We start from the raw sequence: 26,246 nt of genomic DNA on the forward strand, positions 1-26,246 counted from the left end.
AAAATGGAATGTGAAGGAATGTATACTGAATACATAATAGAGGGCAGCCAGGATTCATATCTTCTCTACAGTATTCCTATTACAAGCAAGGTGCTTTCCATTTCATGTTTACTCCATTGATTAAACATATGATAATCAAACAAGGGGGCAAAGTCTTTTGCAAACACCCATTCCCATTGTGCTAAAGTCCATGCCATATTGAATATCACACCCAAGCAATTAAAAAAATTGAACACAATTCCTAATCTCTAATCATTCTTTCAAGGAAAAGAATCGTGCTCTACAAACTGGGGGAAATGTCACTTTAATGTGATGGAAAGGGGAATACTAGCTATGGAACATGTCTTTATCATTTTATAAACCTGTAATTTCTTCATTCTGTAAGGTAAGTTATTATTCAGTCTTCAATTTTATGTTACATGTAAGTGGATAAAGCGTTAAAAATTTGTGCACACCATGCATAAAAAGAATGATTTAATCTGTTATAACAGGTGTAACGCTTAAATTGTTGTTGTAGAATGCTTGGATAAAGGTTTATGTTAATGATTGACTGGCTTACAATATAGCATGTTTCTGTGCTAATAGATGGGCCTACTTTACAATGCAAATATTTAAGAAAGTTACAAGGGCACATGTAATATGTTCATAGTTATGAAATTTGGTGCTTCTCTAATTTGAGAAAAATTAAAATGAAACAAGTACTACATATGATTTAATACTTAATTACTCTGTTTGTTAGTTTTTGCTTTTAATCAAATGGACATCATCTGTGACATATTCTGATATTAAAGAAACTCATAAAATGAATACATTTTAATCATACTGTAAGTAAAAAAATGATATATTCATGAACTTTGATTAGAGTATAGAGGCAGGATTCTTTTGATTTGCACATGAAATCATGATTTTTTGAGCAATCATGGGTCTGACATGACTTAAATTTTTTTTTATGTAACTCCCAATCTGAGCACAAGAAAGAAAGTACTTTAGTAAAAAGTCAAGGTGCAATCTTTTCAATCTGAAGATTTCTCCTGCAAATCCGGACTCTATTTCCTTGATAACTTTCCTTGCTTGTCTGCAAGTTTTCCAAATTTTTAAGTCTTTTTATCACTACATGTAAAATGTAATCCGACTCCCTTTAGATTCATTTGCAGTTTTGCATAATCCTTTTGATATTTCGAACATGCAAGTTTTTCTCACACTAATGTTTGTTTCCCTTCCTCTCCCATTTTATTGCAGTTACAACCTGGGATCTAAAATCTACTTTTAATCGAGAGCTGCAGGACTCTAATAAGTAGCAGAATATAACATGTCTTGAGCATTAAAAAAACGCAACATTACAGAGAACGGTAGTTAGAGGCTTTGACAGCCCTATGAACTGAAAAACCTGAAACAACAATGGTTAAAAAAAGTATAGTAACTCTCTACGTGGTGGCATCGTCGTCTTCACTGGTCATTTTAGCATTTTCGTTGACATCGCTCTTCTCACCGAACTGGTCCGTGTGTACAGCCATCAGAAATGCCACTGGTGCACCTGATGATGTGAAGGATCCACCAAATGACCCTTTCTCGGGACTCGTCACATTTGGGGTCATATACGGGCACAAACAATTCAACTATGGGTATGGAGCACGGGATAGACAATCTTTTCTTGGTAAGATATTGAGCTTGAAGTCATATTGTGTATATTAAACTTTATCAACAAATTTGATGAAGTGAATGGGGTTGGGGGGGGTGAATTCTCATCATACTGAATGATGTAAATACCCGTATAATACCAACATACACTGCATGGAATTATACATGTATGAATTGGCATCCATACCAATCTAACAAGTGGAATGCCTCTGCTAGTCTCACCTGTATTACGCGTTTCAATATAGCAGCAGTGATGACTTTGAAAAACAACTACTGAATAACTATTCACAAAAAACAACATTAAAATACTTGTTTCATTGACCCTAAATGACCTTGACCTTGGCCATGTGACCAGAAACTTGCTGGATGTTCAGTAATACTTAATTACTCTTATGTCCAAGTTTCATGAATTGGGTCCATATACTTCCTCAGTTATAATGACATTTTGTTAAATGACCCTTGACCTTGACTAAGACACACAATGTTAATCTAGTATCATTTTACACTAATGTCTAGGTTTCGTATTAAGCTAGATCCATAAACTTTCAAACTTATGATGGCAATTCTACAAATGCCCCAACATGGCCAAAGTTCATTGACCCTAAATGACCTTTGACCTTGGTCATGAGACCTGAAACTCTATCAGGATGTTTAGTAATACTTGATTACCCTTACATGTATATCCAAGTTTCACAGACAGGGTCCATATACTTCATTAGTTATGATGACACTTTGTCAAATGACCTTTGACCTTGACTAAGACACACATTATTCATACTAGCATCATTTAGAATATAATAATCATCTAACAAAATTTCATTTAGTTTGACTAAACACTTTTAAAGGACATATGGACCTGTTAGTCTGCTTCACTCAAGTTGGTCTGAATGTGCAGTCTAAAATGTCTTGTGTACTGAAAGAATTATACTTCCATGTGTAAGTTTAGTGGCAATTGGATTTTTTTCTCAGCCATTAATTCTATAGCGCCCAGCCCTGCTAGCGCCTCTATTGGTATGCCCTTTTTAAAAGTAAACTTTGAATATTCATCTTACAAATTTAGTGACTGGATATCAGAATGATGCCTTGAAAAAAAAATTATCCTGACTTTTTCAAACCAACCTATAAAGTGGATTTAAATGATGAGTTCCTGTAAAATCGTCAAACTCAACACACTGCTTTTTATTTCATTCCAACAAGAAAGCAATTTCAGGGCATACATAATCTAAAATAAACTGAAATAGCGACTTATTTTGGGGTAAATTTATCATTTATAATTTATAGGTATTCCAAGAAACGGAAAAAAATGTATTTGACAAAAAAAGAGTATACAAAAAAAATTGTCTTAATTTAACAATCGCCAGTCTAGTGTAGTGATATCGGTGAAAAAACAGGTGAAATGACTCTACTTGAAAACTTGGTAATTCACCCCTTTTAAAGTTGAATTAAGAAGACCATTCCAAATATTGAGATATTTACCTTAATAGCAACCTTACAACCCCCCCCCCAAACACTAAGATTTACATTTTTCAAAGAGCTACCGTACCACATACCTTTCTTGCTGTCTTTAACTCACTTGCGAATTGCATTTGTATGTGTGACGGTGACCTCTAGCGTAATTAAATATAGAATACAACTTGGAAGGCCGAGAAGAAAAGTACGTTTGATTCAAGATTGTTCTGTGGAATGAGCTATAAGTGGAAATGATACAGAGAATACAAAAATGGAGTCAAAGACAAAAGGAAAGAAGAAAAAGACGCAAGGGGATCGCTGCATGGACGGGGTCGACATACCAGACCAGACCCCACTACAGTACACTCAATGCCTGGGTGTTGTGTGTATTATTGTATAGGCGTGCAGTGCGTGCAGAGCTGAGCTACATGTAGCCACCCAAATTACTTTCCAGCTACTCACTTGATGGAACATCGTGATAAAATAAATGAGAAATAGTGAAAATATCATTCAATAACTCACTGTTTGCAATCTTACATCATGATCTAAGAGTTCATGATAGTTATTCATTCATACTGTTTTTTATACAGGGAAAGTAAAGATTTGTACATATGATTCCTATTTGTTTGATTTGAGTTGCTTTGTAAAAATATTGTAAAATCATCTTACATCATGATTTAAGAGTTCATGATAAATTGTAAAATCATCTTTCTCTCTCTGCATAGCATTTCTGTATTACATCCTGGCACCTCTTGTACTAAATTCCCCTCGGGGATGTCACACTCAGAGTGATTTTTCTGTACACTTGTCTCTCGGGCTCTGACAGGTGGCTAATTTCATAGACTTTCAAAACGAAATATCCCCATTACAAATATTGCTGTGATTCTCATAAGGGAGGTGGGGGGCACATAACTTTGTATGAATGACATATTTTTTTTTTACATCCAAATAATGACTATGAATCTCAAAAGTTGGAACGGGCCAGAAATGCTCACCCCCCCCCCCCCCGGGATCTGCCACTGATTCCAATCTATAATGACTTTTCTCTGCAATACTGATGCTTTGAAATCAAGATACAGGTACGGAAGATTGATATATTGTAATATAAATTATGAACGTCTGACAAAAAGATAACCAACCGATCACCTGACCGATCAGCTGACCAGTACGCGAATCACATCGGAGTTGATCAGTCCTCACAGCGTTTGGAACGCCCACCAAGAATTCAAGAAAAAATACTGAAAATGTAAGTTTAACCTCAATCCATTAAATCTTAAACGACTTAAAAGTTTACTTATGATGTTTAGAACTAATTTATACCAAAACTGTTACCATCCAATTTGTATTAAGGCGTACATTTTCCAAAGTCCTTGGATGAAAATAGAAACGGCAATGTCTAACCGGTTTTATCACTTATGTCGCCTATGAGGTCCATTCATGTAATGTTTGGACCTCATTGGTACTAGGACTCCGGTACTACGAGTGGTCTCTGTCACTTGTTCACTGCTACCATTCTGCCTCTGGAGAATCTAAAGGTAGGACTATGGTATACCAATGCTGTATTGGGCACACACTTGAAAAAATATTTAAAATTTCCATACAGTTGCAATTTATTTTTCATTAGTGGGAATAATTTTTATATTCACCACAGCGCTCAAAAACTTGAATTTTGGGCATATTTTTGTGTACGCCCTCTATTGGTGGAAAGTAATATGGCAAGAAAATTTTCATTTTTCAATCTCTATTTTTAATTAAAGGTATTGTTTAACTTTGTGAGCAGCCGATTTAAAAAATTCTCAAACCAAGATGAAACATGTGTTCAAGGGCATGTATTAGAACTAATAAATCCTGAAAACGACCATTATTGAGAATGACAAGCTAAAACTACAAGGCAAACCCTGATTTTGTAAATGGGTGTCTTATAGACGACTAAATAGTACACATACGTGTATGGGATAAAATTAAGATCGTGTTTCCGGTCACTTGATATTTCAATTTTTGAAGCACTAAATAATTATTTTTGAACACAATTTTTTCTGGGCTTCATTTTTGTAACATATCACAGACACAGGTGACAAATGTGACCTTCTAGTTCTAGCTCAGATTTTTAAAAAGTCAAACGAATGTTAACCAATCACTTTTAGAAAAAAATAATAATAAAAAAAATTTACATAAGATATTAACTAGAGCCAAGTTATATGATTATATGATGAATAGTTGTGATGAAAACTGACAGTGTAAGAAAATCAAGCATTTGTCCCATAGAAAAGGAGAAAATAAGCCCAAAATTACCACCCTTATTTTGCCACACATGGAGATGTAACTGAGAACAAGGTTATATCATAACCCACCCATGGGTTCAAAGCATCTCGCGTGCGAAGGAATATCAGTCGTATGCACGCGACTCACACGACACAGTTAGTTTGCTGGGCTTTTGCCCACATAAAATATTACTTAAAATTTCATATATCACATTCTGCAATGACACTTACCGAATCATTTAGATCCTTCCGTGACTTCTCCTTGAAGTTTCTTTTAAAAAACATGTATATTTTCTTGATCTTTAGTGAAGATTTTACGGAGATGAAATCTGCTCAGCACGGATATCAATTTTCGCCTAAAGAGGGAGCGCGATTTATATTCATATCAAAGACATGACAAGGGAAAGACTAGGCACCTACACTACTTCTACACGCAAATCGACGCAAGGCATTACGCAAAGTCCGTGAAGTGTCAAATCTTTTCATTTACATATAGACTTTGGGATACCGTATACGTATTATTGACGGGGGGGTTCTTATTTTTATTTAGCAACCAGTCAATTTGACTATTTTCGCCATAGTATATATTATATTATTAGGTGATCTGTCAATCGACAGATCAACTATTAATTTCGTACGAATTTTCTTTTTTATTTATTCTTTTTTATTTTTCCACCCTTTTCTTGTTAGCGTAAAATCTCAAAATCTACATCATCAACTTTCTTCAAAATATCATCAGGTATGGGGACTTATCATGTCATCTGTATGAAACAAGTTCAAGGTCAAAAGGTCATCATGACGTCATCTAGACGCCATTTTGTAAAATCACATTATCAATCATATCTTCATTATCAATTATCAAAAATTAACAATATTTACATCACATTAAATTCAGGTCAAGGGTCAACTGCCCATGTCATCAAAGGTCATGTAAAGGTCACGACGTACGCGTACGCGCGCGTCAAAATTTTAAAATGCTCAAAATCACTTTTTGACCAAAACAGAGTACGAATCAGGTCATTTTAAGCATTTCAAAAATTTGCACGCGCGCACGGTTACGCGCGCGTTCTCGCGCGTAACGGCACTATAAAACATAGGATTGCCATTTTTTTTTATCAATGCACCGATAATATAATTCTGAACAATTTGATACCTTGATCAACCTTCTACGACAAGTAATAAAGGAATTGGCCTCCATCAAAGTTTACAGCACGCGCGCGCGCGCGCACTAACCATAGACAATATATGTGCAAAAACATGCCTATACAAAATTCATTATAGCTTTTAAAGTAGTCCGTTGACCCCCTTTTTTTTTTCATATTCGAATAGAGTATGGATGGGAGATGTGATTTCATGTCGCATTTGACCTGAAATTTTATCATGACGTCATCAAAATGGCGTCGGAACTCAAAATTCCCATTTTGCTACTTATGACGTCATTATAATTATGCAAATTTGACTTTAACTCTGTAAATATTGGTCAATTTTCGCTCAGTTTTCAATATGTTGTAGCTGAGGACATACTCTTTCTAATTTGATGCCTTTATTCACTTTTAAAGGAACTGATCATCCTGAAAAACTGCAAGTTATAGAGGCATGTCATTTTCGCTCATTTTGTGTGCAATCTCTATGGGAAATGACTTTTTCTCAAAACCGGATTCTACATTTCTCTGTTTCACAAGCCATATCACTATTTTATTTAAACGAATTTCTTTGAGCTTTGAGTATGTTGTAGCTGAGATTCTAAGCTATCAGAAGTGTTGCATTTATTTTTCGATCAGATGCCTGGATAATCCTTTTATTTTACTTGCAAAATTGGATTAGAGATCCTCTTAATTTGCTTATGTGTAGAGAGCTTGGCAATAAACCTGTCAAAAGTGGTCAGTATTGATCGTAAACAGCACACTCACCTTTGACCTGTGACTCACTATGAAGTCTCTGATATCTTACCTAGCTCTCTCTCTTTTCCCCTCTCTCTCTGCCCTATCTCTGCTTTTTTTTTACATCACAAGACGGATGAAAACTACAACTTTCCTTTCTGATACATTTATCAAAGTTTTCTTCTCGAGTAAACATGAGTTTTGTGAACGTCGTCAACTTAATACTTTTGTGGGTTTCTATCTCACTTGGAGCAAACGTCATAGCCTACATTGTATCTTCCACCTCATCTCATATACAAGTTTTGTACTACCGTTTTTTCTGTTATTCACCAAGAGAAAAATCCAAAAGAACGTTTGTGCTAGCCAAGTCAGTTTTCTTATAACATCTGTGTGGTTTTGTCACAACTTTTGTGTCAAATATTAGGATCGTACAATAATTGGAACATTATATTGGAGGATTTCTACTTGGATTTGTCTACATGCCTTAAGTCGGTAAGGTGCTTGGATATTGTCATTCAATCATATAACCAACGCCCGGCCGTTTCAGTATAAAAGTTAAAATATTGCATATCTGTCACATAACTTTCCCTTTTCTCGATTTTCAAGTTATCAACACATTCTTTTCAGAATGACAGAGTTAGTTTTCATCATGATGATCACATTACATGTAGATTGTATTCATGATTGATGAGAATCAGAGACAGATCACCTAATTCGTCCTCGTGATGAATTAAAATTCTAGTTAACGTTTGTTTTCTTAAAATGGAAAAAAGTCAAATTCAAATATTTATTTCTTTTAACGTTCGTTAAAGCTGCTGGTTTCTTTTCAGGCACGTACCGTATATTATTTTCATTTTTTTTATTAGTCATCTTTTTAAATTCATTGCAAATAAGTGTTATCATCACCAATAATAATCTTTAATTATGTTTTTGAAGGTATTTCATTCATTGATGCCCATAATTAGTAAATTAATTATAAGGATTGCCATTCAAAGAATTTAGATACAGCTATAAAATTACCGAGGAGCTGAATCAAGGTTGTGAAATTATTAGCGCCACCAACGGGCTTCCTTGTATTTCCGTGGAAGAGACAAGCGAAGTCACTTTCGAGGCCGACGTAAGCGAAATTTGCTTTTTTTTAATGATTATGATTTTAAAATAATTTCCTATTTGTTGCCTTCATTGCTACTTACCCGCAAGAGCCCCGGTGCGTAGCGAGAAGGAGTTTCGTCAAATATTACTTCAGCAATGAAGCGATGTTTGCCAACTACTTCGAAATACAGGGTCAAACACGGTCTATTGTAGTACGAGGTTAGTACATACTAACCTCGTACAATGTGCGAGTGATCATAACCTTGTTCATTGAATGAGTGGTCTCTCTGTCTCTGTTTGACGCCACTCATGGTTTCAAATCGTCTCGTGTATGAAGGATTCATATGCACCTGGTGCACGCGAATCTTTCACACCCTTTTTACAAAAATAACTATGACTTTACATCATAGCTAAGAATTCTACTTGTTCTATAACACTTACCGAACCATATGGATCATTCGTTGAATTCTCTTTGCTGTTTTTTAAAATAAAATAAGAGCATTTTTCGTGATCTTCACGTAGATAACTTCTGCTCAGCGTGGTTATCAATTTTTGCCTAAAGAGGGCGCGCGATATTATTCACCAAGCCGGTAGGCACTTAAGAACCAAGTTTGAAAGGATACTCGTAAAATTATGTCACTCTCTCCGATGAATATTCATTAGATCGTGGTCGTGCGTGTTCAATACACACTGAGTGCATGCATGCAGAGAGTTTGTATTGAACACGCACGACCACGATCTAATGAATATTCACACTGAGTGCATGCATGCAGAGAGTTTGTATTGAACACGCACGACCACGATCTAATGAATATTCATCGCGACAGTGATGTAATTTTACGAGTGTCCTTTCAAACTTGGTTCTTAAGTGCCTACCGTACCTTTGTTTACGGTCTTGCAAGCTAGCTGCATTCTAGGCGATCAGCATTATTTTCTTGCTCGTTCAATCCACTTTCATCATCATCTTGTCAAAAGATGGCGTACTTTACCAATAAGTATATACATGAGATGCAACCTGTTGATTTTTGGTACAATTTCCTATTATGCGCTGACGACTTGAATTGAGAATGTTCGATACGAAAAATTGCTTTTTGCTTGTTGTTTGCGTACTTTCCACCGCAGTATTAAGGACGGATCGAACGGAGTATCCTGGTTGAGACTTGGAGGTAAGCGATAAAAACACTTTTATAAACAATTTCCAATTCATTTTTAAAACAAACTTAAATTATTAAAATAATAATACGATAGTGGAGAAATACTGAAACGTTTGGCGTTTTTCATTCCCTCACATTCGTGTGATGAATGAAAACGTCAAAGTCCACTATGAAACCACATGCGTTGTGCGAGGTTAGTATTACTAACCTCGCATGTTGTGTGAGTGGTCTGACGCTGACTCTGTAATAATTCTTCGCCACGCGGAGTTCAGCAGAGCGCTAGCGCGACACAACCAATAAAAGTTAAAACAGTCTGAAGCTTTTTTTGGTCTAGTCAGTGATATGACATTAATTTCCAGATTTTCAACACCATTCTAATACTAATACAAAACTTAAAATCACAAAAGTTCCAAACTGCCAACCAAGCTAACGATTGACACTGAACTGCCAACTTACAAACTTAAAAGTATTCATATGGGACTGAAGACAAGAACCAACGTTAGTTCCTTGGTTGGTTTCACAGAAATTGTAAAGGAAATACCATTCATTTTTTATCAACGTCCATAGAAATCTTTTTAATATCTTGAAAACACATTTTATCAAAATTAAATGAAAAAATAGTAATAGGCTAATAGCAATATATTTACCATATACTGTGTGAATGGGGGCCGCCATTATCTCTGACTCTGTCTCTGTCGTTGAATCTGATCGCTCGCTAGCATAGCGCGCGCGCGGTATAGGTAGTTATCAACAAGTGTGCCTTCACGCAAAGACTAGCACATACAAAACTTGCTGTTAAAATGTCATTGTCATTGTCAATACTGAGCGAGAGAGCCTTCGGTAACACATGGCATGAGTAAGCTGCACATTCAGACCCTTAACTCGAGTGAAGGGTTAGCCCAGCAGAGCTACCAGCAGGGCCGGGCCGCGGAACGGTTTTCAAAAGGGGGGGGGGGGGGGGGGTTCTGACCATGCAAAAAATCACAATTGTAATTTGTATGGTAATTTTTACATTTTTGTACATGATTTTGGAAAAAATGGGGGGGGGGGGCTAAAGCGCCCCTCCCCAGCACCCGCTTCCGCGGCCCCTGACTAACGCGGGCTCCTCGAACTTTCTTTCTTTCTTTCTTTCTTTCTTTCTTTAATGAATAAATATTTGATTCCAATGAAATTTTAATGTGATATAGCTTTATCATAAACGAATCAAAACATTCTTTAAATACACCGTTTCGTAAATATGGGGGGGGGGGGGTCATCTATCTGGTGGAAGCGGGCATAAGTGGTACAAAAATATTTTGCTTACAGTATTCTTCAAAATAAGAGTAAGGGCACTCATCTGTACCATTTTATCCATTTATAGTATAGGGGACTTTGAGACACATTTATAGTAAAAGTAATAAAAGTATTTAAAAAACGAATTTTTCTTTAAAAAAATTGAATGTTGCATCATCTCCCAATATAATCACAAATTATTATACGAAAATCTTTCATTTTCATATGCAACATTGTGATATTTCAACGTTTTTGGAAGTTTCATAGTATGGCCTGTCATAATGCCTATGATCATTTCATAAATTATGGCACCCCCATTCCGATAATCATGATTCCATTTTTGATTTCATTCTCATCTCACCTTTAACCAGTGAGCAAATTAATCAGTTTTCATTGATCAAAACTAGACTGTTTAATCCCTATTTGCTCTTTTTATATATTTTTTTGTTTTCATTCTTCTAAAGTCATAATATACCCTTATCGTCCCCTGTAATCAATCCTTATTATTTTAAACGACTGAAGCAACTTCTGTAAGGCTCGCTAACTATACGCTAATTACCCCGAATTTTCTCCCATAATTACACTCTCTTGAAAGATGATTTGGTAATCCTTCTGTCTTCCAACTATGGAAAATTTGCTCGCTCTCTCGCATTTTGGATACTAACTGTAATCCAGTAGTTTATGTCACAACAAATCCATTAAAATATAGCCATAAAAACATCGCAGTTATATACCCCTGTACCACTTGAAAGTGGTTTTGGGGCAAAATTATTATTTTTTTCTACATGCTGAAAAGTTGCTCGCTCGCTATCATAATGCTCATTATCCAATTAATGCACCTAATGAAAAACATTTTTTTTTCATCATGTCTTCCAACTACTGTACTGAAAATTTGCTAGCTCGCTTCGCTCGCTCGCATTTTTTGTATTAACTTTAGTTCAGAAGTTTAAAACACAACAAATTCATTACCGTTGAAAATAAAAATCGTAAGAGGTCTAGCTTCTTACGGAAAGATAAAAAAGGATTATGTACACGATATGATACCCCCGTACATATAGCCCTGCAGATGTGGGGGTGTCCCCCATTTTTTTCCAGGTCAATAATATACTATCACCCCCAACCCCACTGCTTGGACAGGATTACGCCAAGCAGTGGTAGAGTGTGAGTCATATAGCTATGTGAGCAGGGGCTGCGAATTGCCACCAAAGCCTATTTTCATTTATCAAGTAGTAAAGAAGAAAAACTTGAGGTGAAAATGAAGAAAGGGACCGAGTGAGATAAAAGGTAGAAAGAATAAATAAAAAAATAGTGTAATAACAAGTACGGCCTATTATACCACTTGTGATCAATCGCCCCCCCCCCTCCCTCCCTCTCCCACGTAGTACACTGGCGTCATCCTAGGTGGGATTCATGATCTGAGAGAATTCTATATCTAATTAGAAACCAACATAAAAGCCCGGGGGGGGGGGCACTTACATTGACGAGTGGATACCATGCGCGACCAAAAAACACGTAAAAAGGATGTCTTTTTCACGATAGGGCACGTTACGTACGTAACGTGATAAGGGTGTCAAAAACACAAAAATAATGAAAAAAGGGTATCTACTTCGCTTGGAAAATTACGTGTTTAGGATGGAATTTGTTGGGATGATAAAAGAAAATGAAAATGTTTTATAATAAAGGATGTCCTTTTTGCCCCAACACTTCGTGTTTAGAGTCCGATTTGCGCGAGGTGTAGAAGCTAGGTGAGGTCGTACTAAACTAAATAAGGTAAAGCCGACGACCGAAGGACCCGTAATAATAAAACATTCCTGTACTTGTTTAGGGGTTCATTTCAGGGAATATTTGCCAAGAATATCGTTTTGTTTCCAATACTTGTAAAGGATAGGGTTTCACACGCCAATACTTGTTAAGGGGTGCATTTTTAGAATATGGAAATTACGTGTTTAGGGTGCTTTTCGAGACCCCATGGTCGCGCATGGTATCCACTCGTGAATGGAAGTGCCCCCCCCCCCTGGCATAAAAGTTATTGAACGATTTTTTAACCTTCAATTATCCTATCACACCCCATGCCAAGAATGGAAGAGTCTTAATTCCTTCACGGTCATAAAACCGCCACAGTCCAATAACTTTTATTGTCCAACTTTTTTTCTGTTCGCACGCCTACTCCCTTTATTCGTTTACCTGCCCGTAGGCACAGTATGCGTTATGGATCTATCTTTGATATTAATTTTGTCAAGTTCTTCATCGAGAGTTGTGATCAGATTGTTAGATGAAGTATTTTATATGCCTCCATCATTATTCAGCATTTGAGTGTGATTATCTTGGACGAGGAAGGTGCAGTCTGAAAGGATTGATATAAAAAAAAATCCTAAAAGAGTGCAACGTCGACCCCGATACGCGCAAAATACCCAACTCTAAAACTGGACACACTTCAATCCATTTTACGAATATGAAATTATGTTTATGTCGACATTTCCAGTGCTTTAATTTGAACATGAGACAACCGGATCTCTAATAAGGACTGAGTATATACATTATTAATCTGAAAATCTACTACCAGATAGAATTAATATTCTTCAATAAAGAGTTGAAACCTATGCAGCCTGAAGTTGGACAGATCTCGAACTTGTGGTGTCAAATTTGCAAACATTTCGCGCCGGATAGCAGGTGAACTACACTTATGCGGAAGTAATAACGCAGTATACTTTTAGTGGGTCAGTTTCATTATATACTGAAGTGGATTTTTATGTTCTGTAGTAAAAATTTTCATCAAAATGTGTCAATCGATATTAAAGCGAAGAGCTACCCTATTCTTCTTGGTGACTTGTGGAAGTATTGCCTGCATGATCTTATTGGGGATTGCTCTCGGTACAACCAGCTGGGTTAGGGCTTATCTTACTCGTGATATCACTATCTTCAATACCTCACAACCTCTAAGGGGGTTTCTGGGTTCGAATCCCATCGAAGACGATGATCCTGGGGCGTTCAATGGCGTATCCTTCTTTGGACTCTTCTATGGATGCAAGAAATTCAATTATGGACTGGGAGGACGAAAATACGAATGCTTTTCAAGTAAGTTAAATTCAATCTACTTTAATCGCCGATTTAGTTTATCAAGAGATAAACCTTATTGATTTTAACAAGTTATCACACAATCGGGCTTAGGGGTAATGATAGGCAGAGTGGTGAGGAAAAAGGGTGTTTCTCTGTCTATTACAAGTTGGATCAATAAATTCGATCCTCCTGTTAGTTCTTTGCCTCAAAGTCTACTTTTTCGGTACTCCTTTCGTTTATCTCGATGCATACCCACTTTGATTTCAACTCATTTCAATTTCTTCTAAATAGAATTTTTAATGCATATTTCTGTCGATCTGATTGTACTGATATTGTATGTTAATTTACTCAATAGGTGGGAAATAGTTGAATTCCATTGAATTTCTCATTTTTTCGTTTCGATATTTATGTTCATTATTTAAAAAAAAAAAACATCCTCAAAACATGCATGATTATGTGATGTACTACATGCCTATAATACGCACTGTACATCAAGGAAAAGGGGCAATATTTATGAAAGAAAAGAAAATCATCTCACAATTTCTTGCTATGGAAAAAATACTTCAAATGCCATTTAACTGTGAAAGTAACGAACGTTTGGTCTTGTGAAATATTGTATCGGTTGTATTATCCACATTGTACATAACACTGTGTTATATATATAGGCCTAAAAATATTCTTTTGAAAACACTAAGGTAGGAAAAATAATAGATGTCTAAAGTAGACATGATGATAGCCTATATTTGTTAAGGTCATCTGTCACACCAAACTCTTTCTATCATTAGGGTCCTTGACAGTTAAAGTTGATTGATCGTTGGTCAAAAAATCTTGTATTTTTTTTCAAAGTTTCTCTTGACTTGTTCCACTTGAGTTTTCGTTTCGTTTCCACCCTTTCCAAACTGTAGCCTCCATTGTATTCTATGGTATGTTGGCATACACACTCGTAATAATAAATGCTTTAACAATGGCGCTACTCAAGTGTCAATATAGTGGCTTGTGAAACCTTGGGATCATAATGCCCCAAAGTGAAAATAACAAAAAAGTTGCCGTCGCCTTTGTATTCATGCCTCAATTGTGCTCTGGCAGCATACAGTGTGACGTTGCGGCCATCTAGAAAGAAGTGGAGACAGAGTCTGCTGGGCTAACTATAATAAACCATGGATCTACAACCCCCACCCCCCCCCTTACTAGAAATCGTACATGGCAGGGGTTATGGGCATGGGCACAAATTGAAATAATGCATGACAAATTATACGTTAAATCACAAGTTAAAGTGGCCGAATATTTCGAGCAAGTGGTGGATCAAATTTTTGCATCCCCGATATTAACCGCTTATTATTGTTGAAACTGTAAATTTCAATGTGTACGTGTGTGTGTGTTGACTTGAGTTGTGTAGAAAATAACCATTGATGTGGCAGTTGCGGGCACTTTTTTTAAATGAAATAATCACTGACATTATTTTAGTGTTTTAATGGTCTGTTTGATATTAATTTGTTTTATTCTTTTCCTAACTCTCATCATAAAACAAATGATCAACAACAATTTATGGATACATATTAAATAATAATGTGATGACGATCCCTTTTACATTATTATAGCCATTCCCTGCGATGTTTTTGTTTTACAAAATTTAGTTTTCTGTCTGCTTTCTCTCTGGGACTCCAGTTATAAAACTTTATATATATATTTTCACCAGTTTTCAGCGAACACGCTACAGTCTACAACACGAGTATGGTGATCGTTGTCATCATCTTCCTCATCCCTGCTGCCATCTTCGCTCTCATCTCAACCATCTTCGGACTCGTCAACATCTTGACCGTTCCCATAGATACCTTACACGGACCAATCGGCCTCTACATCTGGAATCTGATAGGAGGTTTGTTTATTATACCCTTATATCTTTTGGTGGATTTTTTTTTCATTCTCATTTATCTCCACTCCAGAATAATATGTCTATGGGAGCTAGGGAAGGGGGGGGGGTGTTTTTAGTGACTTGTAACCCCCCTAAAAATAATAAAGATGAAATAAAATGCTGGATGGAATGGATGTAGTTCCAGACGCAGAGCAAAGCTGGTATTTCTGTTATTGTGAGATTTTTGTTGTTTTTGTTATTGGGGATGGGGGTGGGAGAAATCATTCTAGCCGACATTGACCATTATGCCAATTTTCCTTCCCAATACGTTTGAAGGAGGCATATTATGGTATGAACGCATCTCGTAATAAAGCTTGGTTTCCTCTTCCCCAGCTCCCTCCGGGCCTTACTCTCCCTCAAATTGGTCTTTGTGTATACCCCCTATCCTTCATCCACACCCCTCAATTTCAACGATTTCAACTAATCCATGTGGGGGTTCAGTATAAAGAATACAACGAATCAAATCTTTGAAATCCTTTAACCATGTTTGTGATCTTTGTGTTTATTTGTTTGTTTACATTATTTAGTTCTGTGCAGTGCGATATCCATCATCGTCTATCTAGTCATCTACATCACTCAAATCCGCTTTCAAGTGCTCAACCGTACCGATCGACAACCTCCTCATAACTTTAACACCAGTCGGGTCGACTTCGGATTCTCCTTCTGGCTCGTTGTCGCAACCTTCATCATCTTCTGTGTCAACATCCTTCTCGTCTTCCTCGCCCAGCTGGTGGAGAACCCGCACCTCCTCAGCAGCAAGAAGAAGAAAATGAATGTGAGCGGGAAGGGAGGCGACATCGGACTGGGCATCATGTACTGATAACAAAAAGTGACTGAATTCTTCGTTGATGCAAGTCGAATATGCTTGCAAAGCGCATGACGGATTCAAGAACACAGTAAATCTATTGAAAATACCCGCCTGCCAAATGACAATGAACATCTCGGAGGTCTTTGTCGAAATTGAACAGCACTTTGGTCGTATGTTCCGGAGGTGACGAAAAATGGCAAACGCGTCGCTTTATCAAGAGTGCGGGATGAAAATGCTGTTTTGATTCACTAGTTTTCGACAAAGACTTATTGGTTGTTCATTGTCATGAAGGGAAATTTGACAATATGTTCTTGAGTCCTTCGTGCGTTGTAGAAGTGAAATGTCCCTGATATCATCGAGAGCGATGTTGTGTGCCCCGACGTTGCATAAAAATGGACATTAGTGGGTTTTTAATGTCTACATGTCATACAGGATAACATTGTTTCACATAATGACCAAATCCTAAGATGGAGGGAAGGGGTTTGTAATGTTTTTAGATCTATATGAAGAGCAATAGATGATTGAATCCATAAATGATAACATTGTTGGCTCAGTCGGTAACGCGTCTGCCCGTCGAACCAAAGATCGTGGGTTCGAGTCCACCCCGGGCGGATGACTGAAGCCAGTGCGTTGTGTGTAAACGTCTCTCCCATGTTTCATAGATGCAGGCTATGTTACAATGGAAAACACTCCGTCCCTCGGATAGGACGTTAAATGGAGGCCCCGTGTAGAGGAGAGTCACCACCTTTGCACGTTAAGAACCCACTGCACTATTCGTATAAGAGTAGGGGGAAACCCCGGTGTAGTGGTCCACCTGCATTCCCCCCAGTCAGTTATATCGGGAGGAGAGACCTGCGGGTCATAGTGATTCAGTTCGCTTTTCGCCTCCCAGGCACAGGTGACGCCAAACAAATAATAATAATAATAATAATACGCATGTAAAAAGGAATCAAACGGCTTCTTAAATTTAATTTAACTCAGGAAATTGGAGTAGGAGGGACATTTTCATTTTATATTGGGCTGAAGAGAGTTTGAGATGGTTGTCTTGGAAATGATATTGAATGTGGATAATTAGATGACCAATTTGAAAATTAGAAATTGTAAAATAAATTTATCAACTCACACATAAAAACATTATTGTTTATCAGTCTATTAGTAAACATACAGGGCAAATTTCTTAGTTCATATTCACGTGGATTAATGTCATGTATGTATTATTTTGATTATGTAAGAGACTATATTATTCGAATTGACACTTTTCTCGAATGTTGCTGCTTATATAGACTGAATTATATTCGAAATTGTATGACATTTTATCTAACTTTATTTTCATTCACGTATATAAAACACAGTACTAAATGCAATGCTTCTTTAGTAAGTATTGAGATGCAAGCTAGCCTGATTACATCTTAACTTAGCCATTATATTCGTTATCATTACCTATTAGCCTTAATCTTGTCCATGCTTAGATATCTAAGATAACAAACAGTATAAGGATTGTTTATGCATTTTCTATTGCTCTGGCTGCGGGTACTGTACACAGTGTAGTACTGTGTAGTTCACACAATTATTGTCAGTGATAAATTGGACAGAATTACTAAAGTAAGACTGCAGCCCTCGCAGTACCTTTTTTTTTATATAGTTGTTTAAGAGTAAATATAATCGAGATTATAATTATTTTATTTTTATGTCACAACTAACAAGTTCAACATATTCCTATCAAATTCTATCGTGATTATTTTCTCTTTACAAAATATATAAATGAAGCAGAGTTAAGGATTAAAATAATCAAAATCTTAAAGGCTTAAAAAAATTTGTTTCGGGACTGGTTCAATTATTCATATTTTTTGTTAAAAGTGGCCGTTGTATGCACGAAAACACACGAAATAATATAGATAAAATATCACCGTTATTAATCAATGTAACTATACCATTTACACATTTAAAGGGCTCATGTTTTGGGATAGAACCTTTAACTGTTGTAAAACCGTGCTGTAAATAAAATTTATACGATAATACAAGTAATATTTGTCATTAGTGCATTATTTTGAAAGGATGTAGAAGATTATAAATACGTTGAAATTAATTTGATTCAAGTGATACTATTGTACATTTTAACAGCCTTACTTGGTTGAATTGCGTTTGTTTACAAATTGCTCTATATAATTGTGTCTAACAATTACATATTTGCACTGTAATGCGAAAGAAATTACCACTATAAATATACAGTTGAGAATAACTAGAATATTATATAACTTAAAAACTCGCAATATTGAGGGATCACATAAAAAAAATTGGTGTACGTGTGGGATGATGTCTATGATGTAAAACTTGTAGTAATATGCGATGGTGATAAAATTCAAAGGACGAAAGTGGTGATTATCTCCTTTTCCAATAATTCAAAGCTATAATAGGGGTCTAATATAATTAAGTTCATAACGGATTTGACTTCAAAATGACTTCAAGTTATTTGATGTTTCTGAGGTTTTTATTGCCCTTTTCACGTCCTTCATTAATATTTATACCATAGGCCTATATCATCTTATCATTTTGCCCATGGCAGTATTGCCGCTAGCCATTAATTACACACCATTCTAATCCAGACTGTTGGCTTATACGACAATCAATATATATTACTCCCATGTATTTAGTTATTTGCCCATTCTTAAAAGGTTGTTATTTGTTCGCACAAAGCGGCTGAAAAGAGAGTGAAACTTGGGCCCGCTGAGCTGTGAAAGAAAACCTTTAGTTCATACTGATTGCAATCAATGGATGCATGAGATACGAGGCGATGGTACCGTGCTAATGACTGGTATCTAATGATACGGTCGATAAGAGAAGTTATATACCACGGACACATAAAAGAAACCCAAAGTTTGTATAAAAGTTGTTCTCTTTATTCATGGATAACATCAGAACCCTTTTGGAGTTTAAATTATGCGAACGGATAATTCCACATCAGATAGATTAAAAAAAATAGGCTTACCGTTTGTAAAATTCCAGTAGTGATAATATCAAAAGTCTTTTTTTTTTTGGGGGGGGGGGTTATGGACAGGGAAATTTAATTACATTAAAAGAACAGAATATATCATAGAAACGGAAATAGTATTCAAATGGAGGCAAGTGACTCCCCAAATTTTTTCAATATTATTTTTTCCTTTACATTCATTGAATTCTTTAATGCAGTTTTCTTCGGTTTTATTTTTTAACACCTAAACGATTCGACTCTGTTTAAAAGAAATATATTCGTGCTGTTGTTGTTTCAGACGGGATGGTCCAGGATTCGTATTCTTTATGTGACACCACAATCTTCATCATATCATATTATTATCTTCTTAAGAGTGCGATACTCATCTGCCTTCAGAGGCGTCGATCCTGGGGCAGGGGGCGATCGCCCCACCAATGAAAATATTTGGGGGGCAAACATATCATTTTGCCCCCAATAATTCCGGATATGCATTAAAAAAAACAAGATTGTAATGTTCAACAAGCGAGATTGAAATACACAACTCGTTCTTTATTTAAAATCGTGCTCAAAATGTCCGCTTTTCAGATTGGAATATAAAAATTTTCAGCTCTCGCTTCGCGCTCGCATCATTTCTGTAGCAAAACCCATACTTTTTATGATTAAATAGGTGAATGTAAATGTCCCGTTTTCAGTTATAAGCCTCAAAAGAACTCCTGCTTCGATTTGCAATCATCTTTTCTTGGATATAAATCTTGTTCTTTATCAAAAACGTCCATTAAACTGTCAGTTTTTAAAATCGAAATATAAACATTTTCATCTTGCGCTTCGCGCTCGCATATATTCTTCTTTTAGATACAAATCTTAATCATTGGTACCAAAAATGCTTAGAATAGGACCTATCAAGTTTTCAGGTCAGAATATAAAGAAATTTCAGCTCACTCTCGGCACTCGTACTATCTGTGTAATGAGATATGTATCCTCTTCATGAGTTACTACAAACAGTCCTAAACAGGCACGCTTTTCCTGTCAGTATACTTAAAAAAAATCATCCTCGCGCTTCGCGCTCGCATCAATTTGTTGGTGAGATAGGTGTCTGTGTCTCATAAGTCATCTACATATATATATATATATATATATATATATATATATATATATATATGTATATATATATGTGTGTGTGTGTGGGTGTTTTGTACGATCGAGCGCCTTTGGAACGTTAATGATTTTGCCCCTCCCCCATCTGAAAAATGGATCGACGCCCTTGTCTGCCTTGAACAAACAAGGGAGTTCCAAGAACAAACCATGAACAGAGGCAATGAAGTGTATCTGAATCCCCTGTTTAATGTAGTACACAACTGATCCGTTACGAATTTAGCTCTGTATAATGAAGTCGAATCTAGAAAGGCCCTATACTGATGTTTTACCATTACTAACAGTTAAAGCCTGTGTATAGCTTTGGTAAAGGGTCAATAATGTGATTGATAATCGAATATCATCTAATATGACAGTCTTACTGAAGCGTAGAGACCATTAGATATTTTTCCAACTGCACTTCTCTGAGAAAATTTCAAATATTCAAATCTTGGACAAGGCCCTATATAGGGCCTTGATCTTGGATATATAGCGCCCTCCCTCGGCGATGCTTGTTTTAAATTTAAAAAATGGGCATTCAAGCACTTATCTTATAAATTTAGTGATTAGATATCCAAAAGTTACAGACAAAGAACATATCTTGAAAGTTTCAGCTCATTCCATGATTTGGAATAGGATTTAATTGAAAGACAAAAACACACAGATATTTTAATTTGATCGGGTGACCCGATCAAGTTAAATTTCCATGTAAAATCGCAAAATTTATCCTGTAAAACACATTTTCATTTCATATCCTCCACATCATAACTGTTATAGGGCATATCCATTCATATTAGCTAGCAATGAATTGGAATAGTGATAGGTGCATTTTGGTGGATTTACCAAAACTATACACAAGCTTTAAGACCACTAGTTAGGGGCCAAAAAAGTAAAAAGTAAAGGCCATATAGATGTTTTTTCTTTCTTCTTTTTAAAATACTTTGTAAGTTTGCACCTCATTCAGAGAAAGGAAAACAGGTATATTTGCAATCAATCAATCAATCAATCAAAGGGACAATGAAATACCAAAAGACCATTTTGCGATTAAATCAATGAAAATAAGATCAGTGAAAATGTTACTGAGAGAATTATAAAAAATATATCGTTTAAATTCAACATAAGAAAGGGAACCGATGCTAGACGAGAAGGGGATCGAGAAAAATATTAAGAGGAAAGAGATAGGGGGTGTGATGAGAGAAAGGGTACATGGGGGTGGGGGGGGGGGGGCGAAGATGGAAGGGCATTATACCAGCAACATTTCTTTTGTATGGTGTTTTATGGTACAGGAGTGATCAACATTGCCTATATCAGGCCTATCATCAAATACAAATATAATATGAAATCTGATAAATTGCTCTATTAGATGAAATGATTTCCAAATGTTGTCAGTTAGAAATAGAGCATAACTTAGTTTCTATCTTACCTGATCCGCAAAAATTAAACGGAATTCAACGAGTCAGTGATGGCTTGAAGATTGAGCACATCACACTCCCCGAATAAGCTTTCCATCCTGTTCGATAATCCTTACCTCATGCAAAAGCAACATGTGACGTTCAAGTCTACCAGAAATACAGAAGCAAATAAAGGAATAAGGATTTTTTTTTAAACAGAGAAATAATATTCTATTTTGAAACAAACAATCAATTAAAGAATGCTCAACTTTTGGCACATCAAAATGATAAGATTGATTGAATACGTGTGGTCTTTTGTTTAGGCCTATGCATTCAAATTAAATTTCTGCATTTTTTCCTCAAAGCCCACAGAACGATCGACGATGCCATGCAAATATCACGAACAACATGGTTCGTGGCAGGTCCGTTGTCCTATAAACCTGCCAAGACCCATCTCTGAATCCCCTCTTGTTTTCATCTTCCATGTCTTCCATCCAGTTTTCCAGGAGTACGATGGTGTATTCGAAACAAGCTACGTGATCGTATCCCTCGTCTTCATGGTATCAACCGTGATCTTCGCTGGCGTGTCTCTGTTCTTCGGAGTCATCAATGCCAAGATGGTTCCAATAGAAACCATACATGGACGACCAGGACTCTTCTTATGGAATGGTATTGGATGTAAGTCTCAAGTTTTTACAAAGTCCCCCTGCAAAAAAATACATCTGCCTGTATTCCTTATTCCTTTCTCCTCCCCACCCTTTCAACAAACCTTCCTCCATCTACCTCCGAAATTCATCATGGAACATTGCCTGTCCAAACCATTATCTCCTCTAATCTCCTTTATTTCCACACTTCTCCATCTCTCCCGCAGCCGCACCCCATTTCACCCCTCTTTCTTATAAAATATCTTCAAAATAACTAAACGTTTCAAGTTCAAAGACAAAGGTGGAGTCAAAAGGCAAAGGCTCGTAAGATGTTATATCAAAATCACTTGAAATTGAATTTAGTCCACATTGCTATCAATATGTCAGGCACTAGCGTACCTAAGGGGGGGGGGGCAGGGGGCAGACTGCTCCCCTGACGAGTCACAACTCATACAGGAGTCGTAACCCTGCCCCCCCCGACGAGAAAATAGACGTATGCCCCCTCTTTTGAACTTAGAGACCCTTTTTTATTTGCTTATCAAATTTTCGCGGATGAAATATGGTCAAAAAAATTTGCTCCCCTTTTGGAAAATTTTAGGTACGCCGCTGATGTTAGGTAATACAATTTTTTGGTTTTGTTTTCAGTGTTCTCTGGCCTAATTTCGACTAGCATCTTCGCTGTCCTCTACGCCAACGAGCTGAAATTCGAATGTCTAAGCGAAGCGGACCGTGAAGACAGGTTCTCCACTCATCGTGCCATCCTGGGCTACTCATTTTGGTTTCTCGTCGTCTGCGATGTCCTCTTCCTCGTCAACCTCCTCCTCGTCTACATCACCCAGCTTATCGACGAGCCCCCAAAGTTTCTCAAACGACGTCGAACAGCCGATATCAACGTCGAACCACCCATTGAGCTTAAAGATGGGATAATGTATTAGATCATTCTGCCTCCTCCCGGTGGAGTCATCATGAAGGAACTTCTCCAATGTTATTATTTGAAAGAGTATGTTTTAGGAAACAGTTACCATAGGAAGTGCGTCTCAGCCAATCAAATTCTTCGAGGAAAGAGGTAAGATCTGAAAGCTTGTCAAAACACAAATGTTTGGTGAAACACTTTCCTGATCGATCAAATGGTCCAGTATCAAACTTGTGACATTGAGCTTCGTATACTATCCAGAAATTGCCCACGATTTTTTGTTCCAATTATTAACATTTTGGAGAATCTTAACATTTTTTTACAACCACAACTTGAGTTTATCACAGTCAACAGGCCGACACAGTTACAATGGTTTCAATGACTGTTATAGCAAGAACCATTTAAATTTTTATAATTATTATACTCAGAAAAAAATTGTGCTGAATATCGTGAAGTTTATAACAAAAAAACTTTTACTTTCTCGTTTTGGTGATTCTCTATATTCTTTCAGAGTCGCTCCCCGATAACTTAGTCCAACTTAGATCATTTAGACAAATTATATCTGATATCTAACATACAAACAAGGCTCTAAACACCGGGCGTTACACACGAACGGGTACCATGTGCCTAAAGAAAAGCAGGTATGAAATGGGAAGTAAGCAGGTATGAAATGGGAAGTTAGCAGGGCCTGAAATGAAGCAAAAGCTGCGAAGACTGGCACCCCTGCTATAACATCCAGAGACTGTCCTGGACAGTTCTGGATAAATTTGTCAAAGTTTGGGTATTGTCATGTTTATTGGAATAATTGGTGGATCAATGGATCATGCTAAATGATAAATATTGTACATTTCCATGTTAAAAAAATAGGGGAAAGTTGTTTGTACTTTGTATTAAGTATCTCGAAGCTGTAGGGCGAAGATTGCATGAGTTGCAACAATTATTGAAATTGGCAAGGCCAATAGTGGCTGAATTAAATGCATTCATTATGAGAGAAGTGGTAGGAAATTAGTTTGGACATCCAGTATGGATTCTAATACGTGCCTTTCTAATAATGACAGCGTAATGGACAATAACCAAGCGAAAGTTCCATCACAAATAACTGAAAAAAGTTACAATGCATGATTGCTACACACAATTTAAGTGTACAAAATATTGACACAAAAATATGAGGGTAAGGTTACTCCCACTATCCTGAATAAATGATTTATGGAACTGCGTTAGTAATAAGTGTGTGTAATTATTCTAATGTTGTGTATTATGTTTTATAAGACAGTGATGTGGGTCCATGGTATCTGATAAACCATCCTCATCTTAAAACCATGACTGGTCAATAGCACTGGTCATTAGCACATTTTCCTGTTATAGCTAAAATAAATGACTGGTCACATGACAGATTTCAGCCAATCATTTGATTAGGGTTCATGTAAACATTTTATAAAATCATCTTGCCAGGTGGTGGGGAGAAGATAACTAATAGCATATAGCTGAAGTGTTGTCTCTCTCAAAAGAAAAAGAGCAAAATGGAAGGAAATTATATATAAGATAATGGTAATCATTTACATATATATTATTTACCCAGGGTAACTTCTTGACCATTTATATGCTGATTTTCTGTCCAAGAATAAAAAGAGAACATTGTATAGTGTCATTTGCTGAATTGATCTGTGTGAGAAATCTGTTTAATAAGAGTATAGTTTAATGCTTAATAAATGGAAATTAAAACCTATTCACTACTTATTTTGTTGTTGTTGATAGCTGTACTAAGGCTCATAGCAGAAAGAGTTGCAATCAAACATCGAACACAATTCCATAAAAATCAGAGATTTTTCCACCAATCAAATGCATGCATTCAGGTTCAACACTTGATACCCCCTGCAACGTCAGGCCCCTGGGACCCTGTTTCATAAAGACTTGTTATAATAACAAGTGCTCAATTGTTATAACAAGTCTAATATCAGCCAATCAAATTGATTGATATCAGTGGCTTTAATCTGTAATTGAAAATTCAATATTATAAAAAATTTTATGAAATGGGCCCCAGGTCATAAATAACACCAGGGCCCATTGTAGAAAGAGTTGCAATCAACCACAACTCTAAAAATCAAGCGTAACTTGATTTTCAACCAATCAAGCATTTGGGACTTGCGACTGATTTTTTTACTTGCGTTTAAACGCAACTCTTTCTGCAACGGATCCCAGGGATATGAATGTAATATTTTGAAACATCCTTACACAGTCAAAAGCCACTAAAAAATTAAGAAATGCAATTCATGTCTTTTTTATGAGGTTTATTACCATTCACACAACAATAATAAAAATATTTCTATTATGATATGAGTTGTACAAGCCTATGACTGGAAAATAATCCTGTACTTGTCATACGATATAAGTCACTTGCTCTATACAATATTCATCTCAAATTTATTGGCACATCTTAAATAATACAGATATACACTCAAGAATATTACATGAATACAGCTTTTTATAACAAAACCCCCTAAAATTCCTGAGGTATATTTTCCACTTCTTGTAGACATTTTCTTGGTGATCAAATATATTCATTCATCCAAAGGTATGGTTTCAAACTTTGTACTATCACTAGTCTGGTTGCAATGTCAGGCAACTATTTGCCAACCTCCATGTTTGCATACAGAGCTTTCTATGCAATATTCAATT

General features: G+C 36.4%; 3 protein-coding genes across 8 annotated transcripts in view; 2 read left to right on the plus strand and 1 right to left on the minus strand.

The window, feature by feature from the left end:
• The window catches only part of LOC121424671 (bromodomain-containing protein 8-like), a 37,890-nt gene extending 27,728 nt beyond the window's left edge, over positions 1 to 10,162 (minus strand). For 5 of the 6 annotated variants that reach the window (XM_041620412.1, XM_041620414.1, XM_041620415.1 and 2 more), the window contains exon 1: positions 3,189 to 3,326. The gene's annotated coding sequence lies outside the window, so the exon portion shown is untranslated. Of the gene's footprint in view, positions 1 to 3,188; positions 3,327 to 10,121 lie in introns of those variants that run through there. The other variant, XM_041620410.1, reaches the window with a different exon arrangement.
• LOC121424674 lies at positions 65 to 25,304 on the plus strand. The gene is made up of 4 exons (XM_041620417.1): positions 65 to 385; positions 1,240 to 1,654; positions 22,512 to 22,691; positions 23,303 to 25,304. Exons 2-4 carry the CDS (start codon positions 1,399 to 1,401, stop codon positions 23,590 to 23,592), a joined length of 726 nt encoding a protein of 241 aa, XP_041476351.1. The 5' UTR covers positions 65 to 385; positions 1,240 to 1,398; the 3' UTR covers positions 23,593 to 25,304.
• Positions 12,912 to 16,903, plus strand: LOC121424672 (clarin-1-like). The gene is made up of 3 exons (XM_041620416.1): positions 12,912 to 13,821; positions 15,500 to 15,679; positions 16,243 to 16,903. Exons 1-3 carry the CDS (start codon positions 13,524 to 13,526, stop codon positions 16,533 to 16,535), a joined length of 771 nt encoding a protein of 256 aa, XP_041476350.1. The 5' UTR covers positions 12,912 to 13,523; the 3' UTR covers positions 16,536 to 16,903.
• Positions 25,305 to 26,246: the final 942 nt, after the last annotated feature.

Source organism: Lytechinus variegatus, chromosome 12 (assembly GCF_018143015.1).
Source record: "Lytechinus variegatus isolate NC3 chromosome 12, Lvar_3.0, whole genome shotgun sequence".
Taxonomy (NCBI): domain Eukaryota; kingdom Metazoa; phylum Echinodermata; class Echinoidea; order Temnopleuroida; family Toxopneustidae; genus Lytechinus; species Lytechinus variegatus.